Source organism: Gavialis gangeticus, unplaced genomic scaffold (genome assembly GCF_001723915.1).
Source record: "Gavialis gangeticus isolate Ggan-Ray unplaced genomic scaffold, GavGan_comp1, whole genome shotgun sequence".
In the NCBI taxonomy this organism is placed as follows: domain Eukaryota; kingdom Metazoa; phylum Chordata; order Crocodylia; family Gavialidae; genus Gavialis; species Gavialis gangeticus.
Genome location: NW_017729014.1, coordinates 22,601,682 through 22,617,339, shown reverse-complemented (window position 1 = coordinate 22,617,339; position 15,658 = coordinate 22,601,682). Strand labels below are relative to the sequence as shown.

The 15,658-nt window shown below is 55.8% G+C and overlaps 1 protein-coding gene across 1 annotated transcript in view; it reads right to left on the bottom strand.

Annotated features, from left to right (window-relative positions):
* The window catches only part of ALPL (alkaline phosphatase, liver/bone/kidney), a 64,175-nt gene that overhangs the window by 39,923 nt on the left and 8,594 nt on the right, over window positions 1–15,658 (bottom strand). The window contains exons 2-5 of the mRNA XM_019512011.1: window positions 12,733–12,875; window positions 9,777–9,896; window positions 5,401–5,516; window positions 266–440 (exon numbers count right to left, since the gene is read on the bottom strand). Coding sequence (XP_019367556.1) covers window positions 266–440; window positions 5,401–5,516; window positions 9,777–9,896; window positions 12,733–12,875 — 554 coding nt within the window. The remainder of the gene's footprint in view (window positions 1–265; window positions 441–5,400; window positions 5,517–9,776; window positions 9,897–12,732; window positions 12,876–15,658) is intronic.

Here is a 15,658-nt window from a genome sequence, read left to right as displayed (position 1 = left end):
TAGCAATTGGGTCCTGGTTTTTGGGCACGTTATTGGTTTCTGGGATCAGGTGTGCTGGCTCCTGACCTGCCCAAGGAAAGACGATGCACGCACAAGAACTGCTGATCTGAGGGATACACCGACTTATTCCAGCCCTGCCTTATCCTCGCTCTGGCTTCAGGTAGCTCCCAGGGCTAAGAGCCCTTCACAGCCAGCGCGAGGGACGCCCGGAGAGCTGGGAGGTCCAGGCCACCCCCGGCCCTACCGCCTCTGGCCCTTCACTCACCTGCTTCCTTCGACCACTTGAGGATCGACGTGACTTCATTGCCGGCCGTTGTGTTGCACTGGTCTCGCATCACGGCCGCGCTCACGCCCACCGTCCCCTCGTTGGCCTTCACCCCGCAAAGATAAGCCGTGGCCGTGCCGGCACTGTCTGGCACTTGGGCATCGGTATTGTAGGTCTGCAAAGAGAAGCCGTGAGGGGAAACGAACAAGACCGGCATCGTCATCAGCCTGCACCGCCTGCCCTTCGTCCACCGGACACGCGCTCAAACCCAAACAGAGAGCGGGGTCGCAAAATCCCCAAAGCCCCTACTCCGCTGACCGTGCAACTCGCCCTCCGTGCCCACAGTTACCCGGGGCAGGGGCTTATGATGCCCCAGCTGCTCTGACATACCTGTTCGGGCTCTTAATTATCCAGTGACAAGTGAAAGCTCAACCAAGGGCATCTTAGCCACACTTCAGTCCAGGGAAAGCTTCCCGGTTTAGCTGTCCCCCCGAGATCAGAGCAAGCATGTGATAAATGGCATGGTAAATCCCCACACCCCATACAAACTGTTCCCACTGTGGGGAGGGGGTCACATAAATGCCAGGTCTGGACAACAGGGAGAAATCTGAACTGTTGGCCTAGGAGGAAGGGAACGGGGAAGAGTGAAAATGTGCAAGCCTTTGGGGGGTTGGCACATCAGGCCGGGCACTTTATTCTCTGAACCAAGAATAGGTCATTGCACAAGGCTTTCTTCATAGCTTCCCTGAGCTAGGCTCGATGCCCAGGCTCCCTGGCGAGGTTTGTGGTGGGGCGGGATACGCGGTGGCTGGGCCTGGCACGCAGGGGGCCTGGAGAAGGAATATCCCCGGTCCTCCACCACCGTCTCATCGGCATGTGCACGGCAAACGGGGAGGCAGCAAAGGGAGAGGGCAGGGCTGCCTTTGCCTGATGCTCTCCACCAGCTGCTTTTCCCTCGATGCCTCTGCCCCCAGGGCAGGTAAATGAAACTTGTTTTTAGGCCAGAGCTGCAGCAAGGTTCACCACTCTGCCCTAAGGCTCCTGGCACGAACCTTGCACGTCCAAGGGCAACGCCACTGGTTTGGGGCCAGCGCTGGCTGCTCGTGCCAGGTCCCAGTCCTACCCCAGTTCAACTCAAGGGTTGTAAGGGGACTGCCTTGAACCCACCTGTGGCATGCCCGAGGCAGAGAGAACAGATGCTCCCCCCGATGACACACACAGGGATGATCCCAGCCCCACTTGGCCTGCTGGCCCGCGTCCATCCATCCCCACCCACCACCAGCTGCAGGGCTTCTACGAGTTGCTTCAAAAACAAGTCCTTTGGGAACCCTAACCAGCCCCATCTGAGCCAGCAGAAAGACTGCCCCAGCCGCCGCCAGGAAGGCATCGCGCCTCCCAGAGCTGTCGGGATAGGGCAGTGGCTGCAAACCCACGAAGGGCTGCACGGGGGCAGGATCGGCTTCCAGGGACCCCTGTATCCTCAGCCTCCCCACTGGCCGCACCAAGGGAGGGGGACAAGCAAGCACAGCTTGCCTCTGCGCCGGCTCCCAGCACCTCCTGGCTCTCCCGTGGCGGGGCCGCTACAGCTCACCAGCGCCGATGCTTGCTCCACAGCTGCCCACCATCTGAGCTACTCACCTCCACAAGTATTTTTAACCGTGTCGAGAGCATTTTTTTAACCTGGCAGCAGGCAGGGGATTAGTGGCAACTAATATTTGATTTGATATGATTTTCAAAAAGGTTATTTTTTGCCATTTTTCCTCCGGAGCGAGGCCTCCCTCGGCCAGCTCTGCGGCGAGCAGAGGGCTGGCCTCACCCTGCGTGTCCCCCTGTCCGATGACACAGAGCACAGAGAGGAGCAGGGCTTCGGCTCAGCGGGTCTCCCCCATGCCAGGCCAGCCACCCGGAGCTGGCTGGGCTCCGGGAGACGGCTTGGGTGGAAAGCACATCCCAGAGGCTGCTGGCACAGCAAGCCACGTTCCCACTCCAGCTGCCAAGCCTCGTGACCAGGGGAAACGGCTTGAGCAAAACTAGATTTTGCTTTTGAGTATTTTAAATCTGTTTTTCCAGAGTGGCTCATCTCTGTGCTGTTTTACTCCTTGGCAGGCAAGTGCAATGGGCCAAGGCCATTCCTGGAGGAAGCAAGCACACCCTTCACGCCAGGGCTGGATCGGACTGCTGGCTGCTGAGCGAGTCACTGCCTCGTCTCCCCGTTTGCCACCCGACACGACCGAGGCTCGATAGTGCAAAGCCCGGGAGTGCTCGGCCTCAGAGATTCTCAGCAGCAAGAGGACAGGACAAGAAGCAACGGGCTCAGGATGCAACAAGGGAAGTTTGGATCTAGGAAAAACTCTCTCACGAGGAGGGTGGTAAAGCACTGCTGCTCAGGTCAGGAAAGAGCCGCTGAGAAAGTAGGAGGGAGGGAAGAGCCCTGGTTTCCTCCATGGGAAGCAAGCAACCACCAGGCCCACAGCTACGGGCTCTGCTCTGCACCTCACAGCTGTCAGTGCCACCCATCTAGGACACATCTGTGGCCCCGTGGCCCGAGCATCTCACAACCCCCATGACATAGGGCACTGCTATTTTCCCCATCTCTGCAACAGGGCTCTCGGAGACCAGAGAGATGATGTGACCTCCAAGGTCACGGTGCAAGTGTGCAGCAGGGCAGCGTGCAAACCAGCCCCCCCAGTGCCAGGCTGCTGTCCTAAGCCCTGGACCACCCTGGGAGGCCTAACAAACAAAGGCTTCCCACTGACAACCCACCAGGCATTCACAGGGGACAAGGCCACAGACCCCAGGCCTCTGATGTCTCCTCGTATCCCTAGTCTCTGCGTTTCCTCTTGGAGGTTTGTTATTAATAGGGGTGAGGACACGGTGGCGGGGAAGAAGCCAACACTGGAGAGGAATTGTGGCCTCCCTGACGTCCATGGGAGGTTGGCCACTGGCTTCAATAGGGTCAAGATCCCACCCCCATTTGCCTGTTGCTCTGCTAAAGATACCCAAGACCTCAGGGTGTCAGAGGCAGCAGGGCGAGCAGCAGCTCAGATCCGAGAAACCAGGGCCAAAGCCCCTTGCTCTTCAGGCTGACTTGCAAATCGAGCAAGGGGATCTGGACCCTCAAGCCCCATCCGTTCCAGAACCTGAGGCTGCTTCGAAAATCAAAGGATCGTAGAAAATGAGGGTTAGCAGGGACCTCAGGAGTCCCATCTAGTCCAAGCAGGACCAGCCCCAACTACATCATCCCAGCCCCGGCTTTATCTACCTGGGTCTTAAACACCTCCAAGGATGGAGACTGCACCACCTCCCTGGGGAGCCTGTTCCAGTGCTTCACCACCCTCCCAGTGAGACAGTTTTTCCTAATGTCCAACCTCAACCTCCCTTGCTGCAGCTTGAGCCCATTGCTCCTTGTCCTGTCATCTGCCCCCACTGAGAACAGCCCAGCTCCATCCTCTTTGCAGCCCCCCTGCAGGGACTTGAAGGCTGCTGTCAAATTCCCCCTCAGTCTTCTCTTCTGCAGACTGAATTAGCCCATTTCCCTCAGCCTCTCCTCAGTCCTGTCCCCCAGCTCCCAAACCATTTTCACTGCCGTCAACGAGACTCTCCAATGTGTCCACATCCTTTCTGCAGTGGGGCCCACAGCTGGACACAGGACTCCAGATGTGGCCTCCCCAGTGCTGAACAGAGGGAAGAATCACTGCCCTCCATGTGCTGGCACCGCTCCTACCAACGCAGCCCCAGATACTGTTACCCTTCCTGGCAAAATGTCGAGTTTCATTTGTCCACCCAAGATGCACACGTGCATGTCGCATGGGTCGTGAGGACCGTGGGCACTTGGCTGGAGAGGAAGCCGAGAAACACAGAACTCACCGAACAAAGGTGCTTTGTCTTTTGAAGGAGCACTTCTAACCAGTCTCCTGAGCTGCAGCCGATACAGCCTTTTCTTACAAAATCCCAGGGAAAATACCATTGTTTCCCAGCCCCATTACCATTCCCAGTTTGGGACAAAGGTTGCCCGGGGGGGGGGGGAAGCATGTGACAGAGCAATTCAGGTTCTTCTGTAAACAGAAACCCAAAGAGAGCCCTAAAAAGGGATAAGTGCCAATCTCCTGGTGCCAGTGCTGTCCCTCCCTGAATATACACAGCCTCTGGCTAACCAGTATCCTCATACAGAACATTCTTCAGGTGTTTTCCTAACCACAATCTGACCCTTAAAATTTGGCCCAGGCACTTTTTCAAGGCGTTTTATGGGTGCCCTTAAAGGACAAGTCGCCTGTGCGCTCAGTGCTGTAAAGCCCGTACATCCGCAAGCAATTGCATGAGGTCAAACCCTCGGAGAAGGGCTCTCCCTCACTGCCCTGGGAGCTGCAGCCTCTTGACACAGGTCTTTGCCACTGGCAGTGACCTATTTGCAGTCTGGTTTATTTACAGCTCCCATCAATACCAGCTGGTCTAATGCTGTTCAGGTCACTGGAAAGGATTCTGCCTGGGGTGCCCGCAGCAGAGCGCTGGCGTCACTGGACCCAGAGACTCATTTCAGTCTCCCCTCTCCTGCCCTCCTCCCAGAGGAGCTGGTGAGAAACAGAAGGCATGAGGTGGCCCCTGGTGCCAACCCTTGCAGAAAGTGATTTTGAATATGGAGTGAAGGACCGGTTGCAATCACCCTCCAGAGAGTCCCACGCAGGGACTGGAGAGGCAGCTGCCTGAGAAGCAAGCAAGCTTCCTAGGCCTAATTTCAGGGATAGCGCCACTGGTGCAGCCCAGCCCCAGAGATGAGGTGGCCTTGATGCCAGGCAGCTGGGAGGGAAGTGAGTGCTGGAGAGAGGCAGCCCGACTCCACCGCCAAGAAGGAAACCCAGCGGGTGCAAGACAGTCCTTAGCTATGGAGTTGGGCTAGGACCTCGTGAGCACAGTCTCCAGCTGGAGCTGAGCTGCATCGTAAGACCCCAACACCGACATTTGCCAAAAGGCCTCCACGTAGTCCTTCCCATGCAATCCAGAGCAGACCAAATGCCTGGAGGTTACCAGTGACAGACCCTGCCCCTCCCCTCCAGCTTGCACAGCTGGCTCCTACTTCACCCCCCCCCACCGAGAACAGCTGGGCACGCAGCCTCCAGGCTCTCCGCACAGGGGCTCACCTTGGACAGGGCCACATAAGGAAATTTGTCCATTTCCAGCATGGTTTCTTCGCCCTGCATGTGCTGCAGCTGCCCCTTGAGGATGCGTGCCGCGGTGACTGTGGAGATCCCCATTCCTGCAGCAGAGGGGAACAAAGGAAGCAGGTGAGCAGCACGGATCCGGTACCGGTGCGTGGACCAGCTCCTGGCCAGTCTCACTCACCCGAAGAACCAGCATGAGCCGGGGACCCGCTGCCTCCCAGACAGAGAACTGATAAACTTGCGTCGTGTCCTGCTCAAATGCAAAGCAGCCAGCAGGTCTCCTTCACCTGAAGCAGACCCTCAGCGGAAGAAGAACTGGAAGCATTTGCAAGCTGGTCTGACTTTATTCCAACCCTACAGTTAGCAAAATGAGAAAGACCATCCCAAAAAACCCCTCACCTCCACATACTCTTGTCTTCCCTAAATGAGAGGAATGATTTCAGGCTATCAATAAGCCGAAGCTTGTCATTTTTCTCATCCAAAATGGCAAACAGTTCCATTCCTAGCAAAGAAGAGCTATTTTGGTCGAGAAACCAGGACTTTTGACCAGTTCTGAAGAGCAGCTGTCTTCCATGGTTTCAGAAATTTAAAATCAAAGATTTTGACTAATAGACTATGATTACAGCACATCCCTGTGACAGGTGGCTACTGGGTCACGAATACCGACCTATCATGACAAACCATCAAAAAAAAAATAGGGTCCCCTCAACAACAACGACAAAAGTCTCACTTTGAAATCATTTCAACAGCTACTGGAAAATAAACCTAAACACAACACATGGTTGCACAAGTCCTGCTCCAGGTGGAAATTGCCAAATTCAGAGATAAAGTAATCGCTGTCAAAATGTCCAAATGTGCGGTGTCAACTGTCTCAAGACGTGGACCCCGCCTGCAATTCAGGAAGCTCCGATCCGTTCATGGTTTCACTGTAATCTGCTTCTGGGTATCGGGCAACTCATCCTGCCTCCATTTCCCTTCCCACCCTTTCTTGGCCATGGGTGTTGCTGTAATAATAATATTGCAACATGATCCTTCATTATTTTATTCTGCTTGGGCACATTTCTGTCCCTGGGATTTCCCTTTACAACTCATGAACCCAGAATCTGCAAGTTAAAACAGACTGAGTTGCAACGACAGCGCTTGCAGGCACCCACTGAGCGTGTCATTAATGCACCCTAATTACTGCACATGTTGTTTAGTACTTCCTGAATGAAGTAACTAGAGTTATTTAGTAATGCTTACTGTGCATTAGCCTAATAACACTGTGCAGTAGGCTACTGACATGGTTTTTGCCATGACACACTACTGCGCAGTGTTATTAGGCTAATGCGCACTAAGTGTCTTGTGTAGACACGCCGACTGACTCCTAAGGACACTGGGGCAGGGAGGGCAGCGCACACAAATCTAGGGTGACCAAGTGCCCTGGGGGTTAAAATGGGGCAACTTGAAAAGGGCTGGTGGGGGACAAAAGCTTTCATTTAGAGAAACCAAGACAGATGTTTATAATGGGACTGTCCCAATGGCAACAGGACATACAGTCACCCTAGGCAGATCGACCTGCAGGATCAGGGCAGAAGATGCTATTAAGGTTCAGGGAAAACAAATTCACAAGCTCCTGGTGGGTTTAGGAGCCTAAAAAATCTCATGAGGGGCAGTAGAAATCAGGCTCCTAAATTTTAAACCACTTAGATGTATGTGGGAGTGGATGGCGGGGAACAGAGAAGTAGAGAGCTCCAGACACATCCCACCAGGTTCTTCTTTAGTAGTTTACATCCCAGGAGTGCTGGCTCAACTTGTTTTTTTCCCCCTTTAAATCAGCATTTGAGAAGAGGGTAAAAAGTGACCTTAGCTTTAAGAAAGATGTTTTGCAAATTAGACTCAGTTCTTTCCACTTTTTCAAAACTTTTTTGGAAACCTTTTTGCAATTTTGGTCAAAACCAAAAACATTTCCCTTATGAAGCTCTAGAATATCTTCCAGCTGGCTACACGCTCCAGCATTTGTGCTGAAGCCATGGGAAAGTGGGCACTGCACGTGACACCGAAGTGTTTAAGTGCAATGATCCTTTGCACCAAATGAAGTGTGAAAATAAACACACCAGCAACACTTGCAGCCAGATAGGGGAAAGCTCCCTGGAGAGCTTCAAGCCTGCTGCCTGCCCAGGCTGATGCACTCAACCAGGTAACGTGCTGTACAAAGCATCTGGAAACAGGGCCTCTCGCAAGAGGAAGCCAATCGTGGGATGAAGGGTTCAAGAGCTGACCCAGACAGAGCCAGGATTAATGAACGACAAGCAGCAAGATGGACTGCAATAATGGACGAACCTTGGAAGCATTGGATCAGAGCGGCTTCGCCTCTCCTGTTCTCCCCACCCCACCCCGGTGCTGGCTGTCCTAGGCATTGCTGGCTTTCAAAGCTGCTTTGCTGAGCACTCGCCCCTGCTCTCTTTGCTTTGCTCCCTCTTCCTCTGGTTTGTGCTCAAGAAAAAAGACACCAAATCCAACTGTGGGAAGCTGTGAAAATCTTGGCCTTGCAGAGCCATAGACCACGAGGGCGGGAAGGGAGCTCAGGAGATCGCATCTGGTCCAACCCCCTGCTCCAAGCAGGACCAGCCCCAACTACATCATCCCAGCCAAGGCTCGTCTACCTGGGTCTGTGTGAGGAGGGTGAAGGGCCCCTGCTTGGTGCCCTGTGCCTGCCCCAGTGGCGCTTGCAGCTGCTTCTCGCTGCCTTGCCCACTCCCAGGCAGCCACTGTGCCAGCTCCCCCCGCTCCCAGCAGCACGCTCTGCGACAGCTGGGGAGCAGATGCACGGATGGCTTTGCAACTCAGCTCTTCCCCTCCACTCCTCTCATGCTCCAGAGGGGCTGCAGGGGTGGTCATGGGCACAAGAGATAGTCCCAGCCACGGGGGCTGCACTTGCCAGAAATGGGGTGGGGGCAGACAGTGGAAAGGGCAGGGCACGGCAGGGCTAGGCCCTTCCCTTGCTGCTCTTTCCTGGTACCAACCAGAGCAGCGTTTCGCAACCTGTTCTGCCTCAAGGCACCCTCACATCTTTTCTGAGCTGTGATATTCAAACACGTTACGGACGGGCACCCTGAGGCTGAAACGGCCGAGAACCGCGGGTGTAGACGTCCCAGTGCCAGCTTCAAAGGAGCCAGCTCCGGGACGGGCAGCGGTCTAGCCCCGGTAGCAAGAGCTCAGCCAAGACATACCTAGGGATTTTATAGATTTCACAGACATCGGGGCTGGAAGGGACCTCGCGAGATCATCGGTCCAGCCCCCTGCCCCAGGGGCAGGAAGTCAGCGGGACTCAGATGGCTGCAGCGTGCGTATGCCTCCGTGCCGCCATGGCTGGGGCGGTGCCCGAGCGAGGCAGTTTAAAGCCTGCTGGCATCTGCACTGCACGACGGGCACAGCGCTGGCTGCAATGTCACCACACAGAGCCAGAGCCCCCACCCGCCCCGGCAAGCCCAGCAATCAGCACGAACCCGAGGGGTGCAACCCCTGCCAGCTGGCTCGCACCGCGGCTGCGGAAAAATGTTCCCATGCGCGGGTCTCCCTGGGAGCAGCTCTGGCTGGCGATGCCTGGGACACCGCTAGCAGGAGGTCCTTCTGCACCAGACTTTCCCAAGACGTCTGACCGCACGGCAGCTAGCTGAGGGTTTGAGAGACTTGGCACCCCGGCCCGGCTGTGGGAGGCACGAGAGGTGCTGGGAGCCACTGCAGTGATTGCTGCTCTCTCCCCTGGGGGGGTGGAAAGGCTCAGCGCGGGGCAGGGAGCTCTGCAGAGGGGTGGAGGAAAGGGATGCCTGGGGAGAGGCACGTATGGAAAACACTGCTTTCAAAAGGAGCAGAGGCAGAGCAGCCAAGGGGAGCTTGTTTTGACGTGCTCCCGATGGCCGTCCCACGGATGGAGCATGGCATTGCTTGGCAGCGTGGCAATGAGGCACAGCTTCTTCTAGTCATGGTTATTATCCATGGCTGGCAGACCACGGCCACTCACCGCTGGGCGAGGGTAAGAGGACAGCAAGCGTGGAGCAATGCCGCGGGAACCAGTTTGGGGGGGGTTCACCCCGAACTAGGGGGAGGAAGGCAGGGTGGAGGACAGGAAGCGGCCACCTCCAACCTCCTTACTGCAAACCCAATAGACTTTCCCCATCCCTGTCCCCACAGCGTCTATCCTCCCCCAAGAATGGCCCCCGGGGGCATCTCAGTGGACAGGGGGAAGACCGATCCCCTGGGATTTATGAACTGGGCAATAGAAGAAAGGCTGATGCGGTCACAACCCCGAGGGCGCGCCCAGTCCGCCCGACGTGAGGTTTGCCTTGTCAGTGCAACGGGAAGGATGCACTCACCGTCTCCCAGGAACATGATGATGTTCTTGGCCACGTTTGTGTTGAGCTTCTGCAGCTTCAGGGCGTTTCTCAACGTCTGCTGAGCCTGGTCGCGCCAGTACTGGGGGCTCTTCTCCTTCTCTGAAAGCAGAACCGGGGCAGGGGTCGGCTCAGCGGAGGCCAGGCACCAGCACCGTGTCTCCCCGCATCTGCGTCTGGCCTCGCGGTCGGGCCAGGTGGCTTCGGGCAGCGTTTTGGTCCCGGGACGCTTCGGGCCCGAGGCAGCGCGTCCGGGGAAACAACGCAAGTTATAGCTCTTGTATTGTTTCCCCGCAATACCCCGTGGCGGATCTGGCGGCAGGGTATCATGAGGAAACAATACAAGAGCTATAACTTTGCTGTGTTTTGCCCGATTTGCATGGAAGTTTTAGAGGCGGTGGGCTCTGCGGAGAGGATGAAGCCTGCCAAGTTTCAAGATCAGTGCAGGGGTTTGGGGGAAACCGCCCCTCAAGCTGCGGACAAGCACGACTGGTGCCACGGGTGCTGTGGGACTGGCGTGTCCGTCTGGGGGCCTGGCTGCTGAGGGGCTGTCCTCCCAGTTACCAACCAATCAATCACGATTCACTCAGGGCCCAGCTCAATACCCAGCACCTCGCTACATAACGACTTAACAAGCATCAATTAGCACCTACACAACCCGGCTAAGGAGAGGAAAGACTCAAGGCAGAAAATCACCTGCCCCACGACAGACACAGATTTCCCAGGAGTTTTGTCTGTCAGCAGCCAGGGGTGCAGGCCCCAGAGCCCCTGCACCCATCTCCTCCGCAGCTGGCAGCGTCACAGCAGGGGCCACCATCCCTGCAGCTGTCACCCCACCGCGCCTCAACACACACAGTGTCACCCGTGTCATGAGTTTTGCTTGTCCGCAGCTTGGGGTACAGTGCCCCTGCACCGATCTCCTTGAAACCTGGCAGGCTTCGTGGCCTCAGTTTTGGTGCCCAAAAGCAGCGACCCAAGTCCCTCCAGACAGCAGGTCAGCCGGGGAGCCAGGAACAGGAGCTGGGACTCCGGACTCCCCACCACCCGTCAGCAGAAGTAGCCAGGCCGAGAAAGGACGCGAGGGAGGCTCGGCGGAGTTGGGTCTGGGTAGGAGCAGCCCCGGTAGCAAGTGTACTCAGGACGCGCCTTTGGGGGAGCCTGCAGGAGCCGGAAATGTCCCCGGGGGCTTGGCCGTGCCAGGGCTGGGGCACTGTGCAGACAGTGTGAGAGGGTGCCACGGACAACAGGGTAGGGCACGGTCCCTCTGCTCTCTGCCTAACCTGCCCTGGCCAGGAGAGGAGGGGAAGCCCTTTGTGGCTCAAGCCCCCTCGCTCGGCTGACGGACGGAGGGGAACAATGGGCTCAGGGGAAGTTTCTGCCGCATGTTTTATCCCTTAGCAACAGCACGCAGGGGCGACGCAGCCCGCTGGGATCCCCGGTGCCCATTTTTCCTAACTCAGCGTTGCTAACTCATGCGATGTGAGCGCAAGTCCAGCTTTGGCATGCTTCGCAGACAGCCTCCGCTGCCCGAATTGGGCTGTTGCATGAGACTTTTCCAGGAAAACCTTGCTTTCTCTCGTCATCTCCAGCCCTCTTGGTTGCACAGAAAAGCCTCAAAACCGGCAGGACCGGAAAAGGCAAATAAACAGAACAGCACCCCTCTTTTTTGTTACGTCCTGCGATTTTTGGGGCCAGGCTCACGGTTCTCCTTTTTTTGCGGCCCAGGGGAGGCCGAGTGACGGGCATGCTAATGCTCCAGCTGGTTTCTAGCAGCTTCTAAAACACAGTGGACACCATGAAAGTGCTCACAGACAATTTAAAGAGATGCTCCCCTGTCCCTATACACTGCAGTTTTATTCACAGCGGGGTCACACAGGGCAGGGGAGGGCTCTGGAAGACAATGGAGCAGCAGTGGAGGGAAGATTCCTCCGGACTCGCACTGCATGTAGATAATCCCCCGGGCAGGAAGGCACACAATGAGGAGAAGAGTCCAGCCAGAGCAACCAGTTTGGCCTATGCAGCAATATTGCAGGTTTCCAGCCTTTTTCCCCTGCTCTCACTCCCTTCCCTCGCCCATCGCTCCATGCTGCAAAGCAGGAAGTGCTTATCACTGCTGGCTTTACGTGTGGCTTTCGCCGGAGAAAAATAAAAGCTCAAAAGTCCAAGGAGAGGGAAAGGTTGACTTGGCCCCGTCTATTCACCGCAGCCATGGCCTGGGACATCCTTTGGCTCTCTAACGGTGGACCCCACTGGACCAGGAAATGACACCCGGACCTGCTGCATCCCAAGGGAGCACGTTAACCCCCAAGCCAGTGATTAACCCGAAACAGGGCTCTCGGTGTTTGCTGTTGGCATGGCTGCACATTGTATAACGAATTAAATGACCATTAAAGTAGAAATTTGGACCTTGGTATCTCATTAGAGTGTCACAACCACTGGCCCATAGAGTCCGCTTCTCTTTGACCCTACGAACATGTCACAGCCCCAACAGGAGAGACAACAACGTTGCCCCAGACTAAGCACTAGCCAACCCTCCACCTTACAGGTTATTTTGGGGCCATTATTTTAGGTTATTTTATTATTATGAAAGGTTATTTTAACATCAGCCTGTTAAAAGACCCTGATGGACCATTTTCTTCAGCCCTGGTGGTGCGCTGTGTGAGCCCCAAGTGTCACACGGCTGGTCACACGCCGGTTTTGTGCTCGTTGCGTGGCAGAGGAGCCACAGCCCAGGACCCTTCAGCAGAGGCTGCTGCTGCTTTGCATGGGTGCATTTGAGAGAGACACGAATCCCCTCCAGTGGACGAGCTTTGCACTTCGCAATTAATTACCAGTGCATTCGTGCAGCAAAGATCAGATCAAAAGCAAAGCTTTCTGGCTGACTCCTGGCTATTCCTGCCAAGCAAGCACGGCCGCGAGTCAGTGAGGATGCACCCACCTGGGAAAAGGGACCCAAGGCAAAGTTCAATCAGAAGGACGAGGAGAAGAGCCTTCATGGTGCCGCAAGCGTTGTTAAGATGACACCCCGGAGCTGTCTGCTCTGCAAATAACTCAGACCAGTCCGTTCCCGCGTACTGGCCCCTGTGGGATAGAAACACAGAGCACATCACATTGCTGCACTAGGGAAGAAACACAGCAGCACATCTCCACGGCCTTCCCCGCGCTTGTCTGGAGCCCCCCACATACAGCAGCTCTCAGGGGGGCAAGTGAAACCTGTAGCTCCCTGGACCAAACAGCTCTGCATCCCACAGCCTGAGCCCAGGGCATTATAGTTCATCCCAGGGGAGGAGCAGAGACTGAGTAAGAGTGAGGTGTGAGGAAGGCTGTCATTTAGATAAACCGGGGTTGCAATGAGTGAGCAATCAAGGAGCATCACTGTAGGAATGGAGCTATCTAGGGCACAATGCAAGACAGAGGAGTCACCATTAGCTGTTAACACTCTCCAGACAAGTGATGCAAATCATGGACAGCAGCAGGAGGGCACCTGGAAGCAGTGAACTTAGGTGCCAGGATGGGCTGGCTAAGAACCGGCTGCCTGGTGCAGGGGGAGGTGAAATCCAGGACAGTTCAGGCAGAGGGAAGCGATGCTGGACCACGCATGGGAGCAAGGCAGAAGACCCTGACATCCAGTATCCCAGCTGCTCCGTTTGGTGAAAACACTCTTCTATCTCATTGCAACGCAGTGGCTGGCTGGGCAGGTCTCCAAACAGAGAGCAAGTTACTTGGAAACACTGCAGCCAGACAATACATGGCTGAAATCAGAGCCCCAATCTCAGCATGACACGCATGCAGGATGCAGTGGCGATAGCACCCCTGTCCGGTTACCCTGGCCCAGCTGTTTCAGGCAGGCGCACACCTGGAGTAGCAGGGGCTTCTGCAGACCAGAGGGCAGGGGCAGGGGCAGGGGCAGGGGGCGCACCCTGCCCTCCCTGTCTCTGCCTGGCAGGGCAAGCATATTAAACATCCGGCTCAGGGCATTCTCACATCAAAGCCTGCGAGGTTGTTCCTCCTCTGTAGCGAGGCTGAGCCGAGCCACCACCCATGCAGAAAGCCAGCTGACTGCTGAGAGAGTGGCTAGGGCCAAGTTATGAGGGGATGGCAGCTGCCGATGTCATCGGTGCAGGATCGTACCCCGCTTCCTCCCAAAAAGCAGTGGGTAATTCCTGGCCTACTCTTGCTGGGAGCTTAACTCTTCTACGTATTTGGCCTGGGATCTCTGCTACCACGCAAGCGCCCTGTGCAGGACCTCTGTCACCCAGCCAGTGAAACAGCAACATCCAAAACTCAGACATCCCAGCAAAACCTGCTACTAAACTTCAACATAAGCCAGTCAATTAAGAACAAAACGAGCGACAGTCATTTCACCTGCACCCTAACAGCTCTTCTGCTATAACCCAGCTTCTTGGGGTCTTGCAAGATAAAGCTAGGAGGGAGCTCTGTGATGCCTGAGTTTGCTCTACCTATTTTCATTTGAACCCATGGCTGTATCGACGTGGCTCCAGAATCAGAAGCAGCGTGGCCACGTTAGCACCGCACTCCGCCCTATTAAAAAGGATGTTGAAAAACGAGGAGTGTCCAGGAGCAGGTGACAAAGGGGATAAAGCATCTGTAAGAGGAAAAACCCAAGGAAGGGGGCACGTTTCTTGAAAGGCTACTTGCCATAAAAAAAAGACCACCTCAGAAGGCAACGGGCTGACACGGCAGCAAGCAGATTTAAATCAAATCTCAGGAAAAAAACACCCTACCCATATGAACAGGACCCAGAAAGCTGCCCAACCTCCTTCACCGGAGGCTAAGACGAGGCTGGCCAGGCATCTATCTGGGATGCTCCAGCTAAGACTGGCTTAGATGGCCTTTGAAGTCCCTGCTATCCTGTTTCCAGTTCCTGTATGAGACTCCCCATCCCAGCGTGAGCCTCTTATTCCAGTATCACTTCAGCCACCTTAACTCTGCTGGCAGAACAAACCTGGCACAACTTTTGTTTTTGGACCAAGCCCCAGCAAAGGAAAATGACTAACTGCGTGACAAAGAGAGACCCGGCGTCCACACCAGCTGCTGGCAAACACTCAAAGGAACCAGAAAAAGAAAATCAAGAGAAACCAATACTTCCCCTCCGATCCCTCCGCGGCGGGGCCAGGCGCGGAATCACGGTCATTAAAGCAAAAAGTGGAGGGGGGTGACATTTCCAATTCACGTGGCATGGGGCAGATGGACAGCACGTGCCAATTTGACCCGCTTGCCCTTAACTGGAATTCAACAGCTGGCTGCAGCCCTTGTAACCTGTCATCCATGCCGCGTCTTTCCCAGGGGGAGACCAGTGGGAGGCTTGCTCGCTCCTTTGGAAAAGGAGGCTCAGACGCCTCGTGGTACTTTGCTCACAAGCTTAGCATAGCACGGGCGGCGGTTCTCCGCTGGTCCCATTCTCCCGGTGCGCTCTGCACCATGCGATCCAGCCCAGGCGGGGATGGGGGGCACAGCTTGTGCCCCTTCTTTGCAGGTGCTGTTTGGCTCCTGGCACGCTTGCTCCCCCCTGCCAAGGGCCTTTGTGGATGCAGAAGCACAAGGCAATGCTATTCGTGGCCCCCATTTACCCTGCCACTGAAAGCAGTGGGCTCTCTGTGCTTCAAGAAGAGGGTGGCAGAGCCAGCTCTGTTCATGGATCCGGGGCGCTGGCCGTACATGCGGGGCCACAGGGGTGGAGAAGAGCCCCAAACCAGCCTCAGCTCTGCTCCTCTTGCTGCCTGCACACGAGGGCTGTAGCAAACCCCTCTTCCCCTTCTCTCCTTACCCCCACACTTCAAGGTGAAGTCCCTAAGAAAAGTCACCCAGGCCCTGCACCAGCCCTCCTGGCATCTCCTCCTTCC